The sequence below is a fragment of the Octopus bimaculoides genome, chromosome 11, assembly GCF_001194135.2.
Source record: "Octopus bimaculoides isolate UCB-OBI-ISO-001 chromosome 11, ASM119413v2, whole genome shotgun sequence".
NCBI lineage: Eukaryota > Metazoa > Mollusca > Cephalopoda > Octopoda > Octopodidae > Octopus > Octopus bimaculoides.
Window position 1 is genome coordinate 74376214 of NC_068991.1, and position 10321 is coordinate 74386534.

The 10321-nt window shown below is 37.8% G+C and overlaps 1 protein-coding gene across 1 annotated transcript in view; it reads right to left on the reverse strand.

Annotated features, from left to right (window-relative positions):
* Positions 1-175: 175 nt before the first annotated feature.
* The window catches only part of LOC106867570 (solute carrier family 22 member 6), a 68537-nt gene continuing 58391 nt past the window's right edge, over positions 176-10321 (reverse strand). Inside the window, exons 8-11 of the mRNA XM_052972011.1 lie at positions 8777-8999; positions 7291-7411; positions 6644-6716; positions 176-547 (exon numbers count right to left, since the gene is read on the reverse strand). Coding sequence (XP_052827971.1) covers positions 338-547; positions 6644-6716; positions 7291-7411; positions 8777-8999 — 627 coding nt within the window. The 3' untranslated portion in view covers positions 176-337. The remainder of the gene's footprint in view (positions 548-6643; positions 6717-7290; positions 7412-8776; positions 9000-10321) is intronic.

A 10321-nucleotide genomic window follows, 5' to 3' on the forward strand; every position in this document is an offset into this window, starting at 1 on the left:
TATATATATATATATATATATGTATCTATCTATCTATCTATTTATATATGCTTAAACATATAAACATTGGTTTTATTTTTTCTAGAGTGAATACAAAGCTGTTTCGGTGTTAGTGCTATGGGTGGGAATCAGTGAAAAGGTAACACGAGTTTAATGAAATACATTGACAAAATAATCGCTTTGTTAATAAATTCATTTATTAGATGATAATTAAACAGTGCTGTATTGGCGGAATATCCTTTCCAATGTACAACAAAATCTGTATCAACAGCATAAATAGAAAACAATACACACATATATTATTAAGTATATATATATATTAATGACTCTTTTCGAATCATGCTTTAGTAAGGCTTGCATTTTGATGATTTTCCTCGTTTGAACGAGTTTTCTTTTTCCTCTTCTGGGATTTTAGTTGATTTCGAACATCGTTCATTGTGGTTGGCATCTGTAAATGTTGAGTTTCTGGCATAAAGATCAAAAGACAAACACTGGCAAGAGATCCAACAGCGAATATTGTTCCAGGTAGCCAAGGAACGTAGAGCATCTAGAAAGAAGATAGAAATATGCAGAATTAAATCATTAAAATGGTTACACGAGACAGAGGTTAAATTCTGTTAGGAATATTGTTTCTAATTCTGGTACTAAGGCAGTGATTTTTCCTGGAGGGGCAGGTCGTTGGCATTACTTTTCTAGCATGGGTAAAGTAAGTACCAGGATTAACCGATACTTATTTTGCCCTCGCCAGAACGATGAAAAGTAAAGCCAACGTCGGTGGAATTTGAACTCAGAACGTTAAAAAACGGAAGTAAGGCCAACTAAAATGTTTGTGCGTCCGCTGCTTTAACGATTGCACCAGTTCGTCGCCTTCATGTTTTACTATCAATATACACGATTAAAACTTTTGCCTGTCCTGTGTATCACATACGAGACACAGGACATATTTCCCTAGTGGCCATGCATTATATATGATTGTCGGCGTTTTATCGTGTATCCGATAATTTATTTGGTTTCTTCTTGACCACTTCTTCCCCTCCGTCCATGTTTATGCCTCTGATGACGAAAAAGGACGATTCTTGCATAGAAGCGTCTGTTGCAAAATTCAAAGGGGATCCGTGGTTGAGGCTTTGGTCGTTGAAGCCTCCATTTTCTTTCTTGTCGATTCTCTTCCTCTTTTCTGTCATTCAGTTTCAAAATAATCTGTCACAGTGGAGATGGAATGATGCCAGCCGGGCCTGTCCTGAGCTTCAATGTCCCAGGCTTTCGGATCGATTCCAGTCAGCTTTAGGCTTTGCTTCAGCTGATCCGTGTATCGGCGGAAGGGACGCCCACTGAGTCTTCTTCCAGTGGAAAGTTCACTACATAAAATTTGACGCGGCAGCCTGGCTTCTTTCATCCTTGCTACGTGGCTCACCCATCTCAGACAATGTTTCAGAATGGTAACCTCGATACTTCCATAACGGAGGGGTTTTCTAAGTTTATTTCTGGACAGTCTTTTCTTGTAGAGGGCATTGGAGATTGCTTTAGCAACAACATCGTGCCGCATAGGGATTTAGTATGTATGTATGTATGTATGTATGTATGTATGTATGTATGTAGAAAGATTAAGGAGAGAGATATGGGGAAACAGTGCAAGAGATGCATTTAAAAGTGAGTGAAGATGTATATACAGTATCTATAGATACAAAAGTACAATATACTCGTGAAATCTCGTATTGCTGCAACCCAAGTATAAAAGCATGACGTCATAAATATGTCAATATTTGTTTTTCTGGTAATGATACCATGGTGAGTTAAATGAAAACAAGATATATTTGATGAATCGCTTTGGGTGTTTTACTGGATATGTGACATGTTTTCTGACATCTGTGAGAATAAGTAAAAAGAAAATATAAACTAGGACGGATAAGTTAGGTGTGTGTGTACTGAGCTGAAAATGAATATCAGACAAACACTAGCGTAGCACTTTCTTCCTCCAGTTGTCACACACTGAATATGCCGCTAGATCGGGGAAGTCGAGAAGCTGTTTATGTCTACCCGCATGTACAAACGCATCGGACAGAATAACAGAATAAGAGAAAGCGTGGTACATGTATGTGTGTGTATGTGTGTGTGTGTGTGTGTATGTATGTATGTATGTATGTATGTATGTATGTCATTGTTCAGTTTTATTTCAAGATTTCTTGCCAATAGAGAAAGAGCCGGTTTCTAACCTAGATCCAAGGGCCCTTCATTAGAATTTCAACTTCAACAACAGGCTATTTGTGTATGTATGTATGTATATGTGCAGATTTGTATGTTTTTTTTTGTTTTATATATGTCTTCTCATGCATATAGTTGCATATCCAGACATACTCATATATATTCAAATGATAAACTTCTGGAAACTTTTACAGATTTTTACAGTTCCGGTGATGGATTGGATCTGTAGTCTTCGAATTAGCTTTCTCCTTTCTGGTTTTGAGAAGCCTAATTTCACAAGACTGGTATTTAGGCAGTGTGTTACATATCCCAGGGCCCCAATAATTACAGGTATAAGCCTGAACGTGTAATCTGGATAGAGTTACTGCAGATTTCTCAATAGTATGTATGCATGTATGTATGCATGTATGTATGTATGTATGCATGCATGCATGTATGTATGTATATATGTATGTATGTATGTATGTATGCATGTATGCATGTGTGTATATGTATGTGTATGTATGTATGTATCTATCTATCTATCTATCTATCTATCTATCTGTCTATCTGTCTATCTGTCTGTCTGTCTGTCTGTCTACCTGTTTGTCCATCCATCCATCCATCCATCCATCTATCCATCCATCCATCTATCTATCTATCTATCTATCTATCTATCTATCTATCTATCTATCTATCTATCTGTGGAAATTTGTATGCTTTGTTTTATGTATGTCTTCTCGTGCATATATTTGCATATCTAGACATGCTTATTATATATATTTAAAGGATAAACTTCTGGAAAGTTTTACAGATTTTTACAGTTCCAGTCATGCTCCAGTCTCAGTTACGTAGAAAGATAAGTGAGAGTAATATCGGGAGACAGTGAAAGAGATGCAATAAAAAGAGAATGAAGACATATATTTCTATAAACATAAAAGTACAATACACTCGTGAAATCTCGTCTAATTGTAACCCAAGTATAAAAAGCTTGATGTCATAACCGTTAATGTATTTAAGACTGTTTGTTTTCCTAGTAATGATATCATGGTAAGTGTGTTAAATGAAGACAAGATATATTTGTTGAATCGGTTTGGGAGTTTCACTGGAAGCGTGACATTTTTTCTGACATCTGTGAGAATAAGTTAAAAGAAAATATGAATGAGGTCAGATGAATTAGATTAAATTATTCCATCGAGGAATAATAAAAAACATAGATAAAAGGAAAGGGAATGGAGATATAAGGAGAAGACGGAGAAATAAAAGTACTTCAAGCATACACACACACACTTGCACATATTTTTCGCAAGGAGGAGAGACAAATAAAAGTACTAATGGCTCACACACACATACGCACACATACGCACACATTCACGCGTACACATTTCGCAAATTCTTGCATCCAGTCCCAACACAAACGCACACAGACACTCAAGTATGCATGGGAAAGTCAACCAAAGCTCGACCAGTAGTTTACTTCTTGTGGTTTCTCATGTACCAGCGACCTGATTTTCAAATACAACAGAACCATGTGCTCAGAGCCTGAATATTGCTAGGAGACTCAATGTACGTTATGAAGACTGGCCTAGTTACGTGTCTCCACAGCAATAAACTAGCAGTAGTTCTTACCTTTATACAGTGAACATTAAATGATACACATATACACATACACACACATACACACACACACATATAAACATACATACACACATATACACACGCGCTTATATATATACACACACGTATATACACACGAGATAAAGACATAAATATATATATATATATGCATGCCTATATGTACACACACACACACGTATGTATGTCATTATTCAGTTTATTTCAAGATCTCTTGCCAATAGAGAAAGAACCAGTTTCTAACCTAGATCCAAGACTCCTTCATTAAAATTTCAACATCAACAACAGGGGATTTTTGTTCATATGTATGTATGTATGTATGTATGTATGTATGTATGTATGTATGAATGTATGTATGTATGTGCTGATTAGTATGTTTCATGTATGTATTCTCATGCATATAGTTGCAACAAATGTGGTTAGAATGCAAACTTCTTGCCATATAGCCACATGTGTATGTATGTATGTATATATGTATGTATGTATGTATGTCTGTATGTATGTATGTGTGTGTGTATGTATGTATGTATGTATGTATGTATGTATGTATGTACATATGTACGTGGTATGATCATTAAGTATCCGGGCTTTTGCCATAGTAACGAAGCTAAAGCATGCAAAGTAAAGCTGCTTGGCACATATTGACCTTATACTCTGCTGCGCATGTGCATTAAATTTTAAGGTTCTAGCTCACTTCTGCTGCATGGAAAGAAAGTGTGTAGCGTGTGATCGTCGCATTGACCATGACAGAGAAAGCTGAGCTGAGAATCTGCATCAAATTTTGTCAAAGGCTTGGTGATACCTGCTCAGAGGCCTACACAAAGTTTTCATAAAGGTTTCATCGTTCTTGACACAACCAAGGATATCTTGTGCAACTGAAACCCGAGTGTCTTTTTGATCAGCTGAAAGCAATTTTGGCATAAACTTGGCAGACACGCGTCTCATACCCAAATCTTCAGTGATAATGGACTGAACTGAATCGTAACTAATCTGCACATCTTCTGATAACTCACAGATGGTGATTCGACGATTTCTTCTGACGGCTGCACACACATCTCCGATGTTTTTCTCCGTTCTACTGGTTGTGGATCTCCCAGAACGTTTGTCAATATCGACATCTTTTTGGCCATCTTGCAAACATCTGAACCACTCGCACACTTGTGTGCGGCTAATACACTCCTCTCCATACATTTTCTGCAACATTGCGTAAGCCTCCGAGCAGGTATCACCATGGCAACTTTCTCTGTCATGGTCAATGCGACGATCACACTCTACACAGCTTCCTTCCAAGCACCGCTGTTAATAGCGGAAGTGAGCTAGAACCTTAAAACTTAGTGCGCATGCACAGCTGAGTTCAAAGTCAATCGGTGCCAAGCGGCTTTTCTCTGGGTGCTTTAACATCGTTACTATGGCAATATTCCGGATACTTATTGATCAGACCTCGTATATATATATGTACGTATGGATGCATAAACCTTGCGTTACGTCATCGCCAAATTCGGTTGGACTACTTTTCAATAACAGGTCTGTGTATGTATGTGTAGAACATACATACATACATACATACATACATACATACATACATACATACATATATATATATATATATATATATATATATATATATATATATATATATATATATATATATATATATATACATACACACACACGCACATATGTAAATATATATATGTATATATATATATATGTATATACATATATATGTGTGTATATATGTATATATATATGTATGTATATATGTGTGTATATATGTATATATGTATGTATATGTATGTATATATATATGTGTGTGTGTATATATTATACGCATACAGACACAGACCCACACTCATGCACACACACATACACATACATACACACACGCACACACACATATAAACATACATATTTATAGATATATATTTGATTACTTTCATGTAGGTGGAGGCACGGGGTATTTCACTTTGGTAGGCACTTTTTGAGAAAGAAAGAAAGAAAGGAAGGAAGCGTATATTCGATGACCTTAAATCTTAAAGTGAAACGGTGGTTGTGGTGGTGATGGTGGTGGGAAGAAACGGTCTCAAGTTGAGAATGTGATAATATCGTGTTTATTTTTTATGACCGATATTTACAAGGCAGGATAGTCATGGGTGGAGAAATAATCTAGGTAGGAAATCAGTCAGAAATATATAAGAAATGTGGGAGGGGTGGGTGGGTGGTGCTGAATGCATTAATATCAGGAAATACTTTTAATATTAGGTCTTGTTAAAAGTTGTATTCAATTTCGACATTTCAAAGATTGATTACGAAATCTTTTATCATTTATGCTTAGCTTGATTCAGTCATTGGACTGCAGCCATACCAGAGAGCCGCTTTCAAGGGTATAGTCGGATAAATTGACCCCAGAAATTAATTGTTTAAGACTGGTGCTTATTTTATCGATGTATAAGTGAGACAATGTGTGTGCATTTATGTAAGAGGGAGGTGACAGTTAGTGTGTGTGTAAGAGAGAGAAGGAGAGAAGAAGAAAGCGAGAGGGAGAGAGAGAGAGAGAGGAATATAAAGAGACACTGACAAACAGTCAGACAGAGAAATCGACATATAGAATGTGAGAGGAAGAATGAAGTTGAAAGATGAATAATTGAGATGATGGAAATATTTAATTCAGCAATGTTCAACTTTGTAATAATCAACTTTGTAATGATCAACTTTGTAATGATCAACTTTGTAATGACCAACTTTGTAATGATCAACTTTGTAATGATCAGCATATGAAATGATTGAGTTTTGTAATGAATATTCAATTCCATAATGATCAACTTACCAAAATACGAGAAAATGGCGAAATCATACTTCCAATACTGCCACATAACGTCAGGAATCCCAAACCGATGTTTCTGAAAGTATAGATAAATAATACAACGATCATTGTTACTTTTGAAATCGTGAGTTCGATTCCTGGACTGGGAAGGGAGCTGTGTCCTTGAACAAGACACTTTATTTCACTTGGCACAAATAGCCTCTTTCTCAGAATAGCGTGTAGTGGTTTTTACTGAAGACGGCAAGCAGTTTGATAAAGATTTGGTTGTTATTTCTACCGCAGGGAAAAACTACATTGAGTCCGTGTGGCTCCCCTGTTGATATATTTTCTTCGTATTGTTATGTTAAAGATATATAATATTAAAGAATGAAGGATCTGTTCAGTTTCGATCACTGATTTTTTTAATTATTTTTTTTTAACTAAACAGTTTAAAACTTCGTATACTGGTGTAATTTCTCGTGCTGAACACGGTTCACTTTCAACATTTTTGACAAAATTTCGTATTTCAGAAGTTATTTCGTGTTAAGATTGTCGAATTTGAGTAATTTTAAGCAATCAACGACGTGTATTCAGTTGAATAAAACTACTGCTGTTTGCGATACTAATTGAAGAGGAACAACTTCAAGAATGCTAACAAAAATACCACATACCTTAGGTTAGTAGGATATACTTCTGGTGTGTATAACCAAATAACGCAATAGGAAGCACTAATTCCAAACATGCCCATCATACTACACACTGTGTTGATAATGGAAAGTATTTTACTTCCTTCTGAAATAAATAATTGTAAACGTTATTTCATTTTACGTTGTGAAGAAAACATGGATGTAGTGGAGTTGGAAGTTTCTAGAAGGGACAGCTTCAGATTTTTGTTATACAAGATTGATAGACTATTCGGGAATAGCTGCATGAAGATATATCCGTATCGATCTCCTATAATCGTGCCGATTTATAGCAGCTTACTTTTCGACTTATTTGCCATGAAACCACCTCAATTCTGGAAAGAGGGTATTTTCAAGTTAAAGGGAAGATGGAGACGCATTGTGCAACAAAAGGGTTCATATTTGGTTGATTAAAAATGTAATGGCAAGTATTTATTGACCTTTTTCTTTCCTTTAAAAATCGGCACGAACTTTCCGGACAACCCAATATTTTGGCTAATATATTTAGTGAAACATTGTCTCCTTAATATAAATTTGTTTGTATAAAAAAGGGTCACCCCGTCAGTTACGACGACGAGGGTCCCAGTTGATACGATGAACGAAACAGCTTGCTCGTGAAATTAACGTGAAAGTGGCTGAGCAGTCTACAGACATGTGTACCCTTATCGTAGTTCTCAGGGAGATTCAGCATGACACAGCGGGGTGTATTATTGGAAAGTTTGGCACATAGGACGGGGTATCATGCAGTATCCGTTCCGGTTCTTTATGTTCTAAGTTCGAATCCAGCCGTGATCGACTTAATCCGTCACTGTCTTACTCCACTACACCCTGGTACTTTGTGTGCCCCTAACGGAGGATTCCACTCTATTGTAAGCATTTGAATCCGGTTTCCAGTTTGAAGATACTTTTTCCTTTCCTCTTTCGCGTTTTGGATGCCCTGAAAAATGTCAGGCATACGGTCCTTGCTCTTCTCTAAGAAATATAAGCAGGCATCCTTCAAATCACAACTTGCCATCGTAAAATAAGAATGACTCAAGATTTTGAATGGAATAGTCAGATAATACTTTTTAGTATAGGTACAAGACCCGTAATTTGGTGGGACTAGGTTTATCGATTACATCAACTCCAGTACACAACTGGTATTTATTTTAAGGATGAGAAGTAAAATCGACCTGAAGAGCAACTATTACTCTTTGAAAGCCTTCTTTGGGAGGAAGAGAGGGAGCCATGCTCGAATCAAAGATTAAGTTGGTACGACTGCTTCGAACAGAGCGGAATCTGCAAAACCATCTCAAAAGGCACAAATGACGATGATGATCAAGGCGACGAATTAAGTTTACGGATAATCTTATTCGGGATATAGAGAAAGGAGCAAAAATTTATTATTACGCATCTACCGAACAGGGAGCAGGGTTAACTCAGGGATAAACAACGATAAAGACTGTACTGAACCGTTAAATCAAAATCAACATACCTCCAAAGTTGTTAACCAGGACTGCACAAAGAAGAGACGCACCGGATAAACACTGGAATAATGCCATTGTTGAACGTCTTTGTAACCTAGAAAATTTAAGAAAGATGTTTACATCCATACATACATCCATCCATACATACATACATACATACACGTACACACTCACACCACACATACATAATACATACATACATACACGTACACACTCACACCACACATACATAATACATATATATCAACAGAAAAAGTACAGTGAGATTGGTGTAGTAAAAATCCAGCGTTTCGGAAAAGGTCTTTCTTCAGGAAAAAATTAACGAGAGTGAATGTAAAGAAAGACATCAAAGTTTTACATCTATGTTTGAGAAACTGGTTGCAACTCAAACATGAAATATATCAAACTCTGCCATCATTTTACTACTGTTAATTTGTCCCTACAGAATGACTCTATCCGAAGCGTTGGATTTTGCACTCCCTCGGGAAATTTCATTGTATAAACTGGTTCTTGTCGACGCCTAGAGTCTCCCAGAGAACGTCGTCGCACTTAGCCACTACTAACCCTCTCCAGAACGCCATAGTGAAATTTCCACCGACCGCATTGCCCGGCCGACAGAAGAGTGTGAGCACTTGACGACACACTAGGTGCCAGGCCCTCTACCTAGGTCTACGCTTGATCCAGTACTGCAGCTCAGTCAAAGAGATAAGTTGTGGGAAATCGCATCTGACAAACGGTGACCACACATGATCACCATCTAGGAAGCGCTGGAGATGCCACAGCCTCAGCGCATGTCTGCGCATCAGTAGCCACGGCATGCCCAGCCTCCCATTTAGCGGGTGTTGACAGCAAATGGAGCGCTTGACCAGTGGAACGCGTCCCTTTCACAGAAAGCGAAATTGTAGGCGCTCCAGTTTGGTCAGACTCGGACCAGGACAGGGCACGACGGTGAGGCAGTATTAGATGACGGATGCGATATAAGGGATAGCTTTCTTTCAGCTCATTTCTGGGTGAGATTGGCCACCCTGCTCACCATCTCGTCCTAGTTTTCCTCCACCTGGAGAGCTGGACCGAACCAGACTTCGAGCAGGTTAACGGATCCTTCCGTCCAGCGTCGCACGATGCTGTTAGAAGGAATGGACCTGCCTCTCCAGGTGCCGAGTTGCAGGCTCTCTGACTTCTGGTTAATTTTTGCTCCTGTCACCGCCTCGTATTCTTTTTGAGGGTGCCGACCAGGTTTATGTGCTTGGTGTTCGACACTATGACGGTGAAATCATACGCGTATGCCGACACGGTTCTCCCACGCCCTAGTTCGGTAATAATAATAAAAGTAATAATAATAATAATAATAATAATAATAATAATGAGGATTTTAAATTTTGCCACAAGGTTAGCCATTTTGAGGGAGGGGATGTGTCGATTATATCATCCCGTGTTCAACTGGTAATCGACCCCGAAAAGATGAAAGGCATAGTCGACCTCAATGCTGAACCTATTGATAAGAACACAATCTCTCTCTCTCTCTCTCTCTCTCTCTCTCTCTCTCTCTCTCT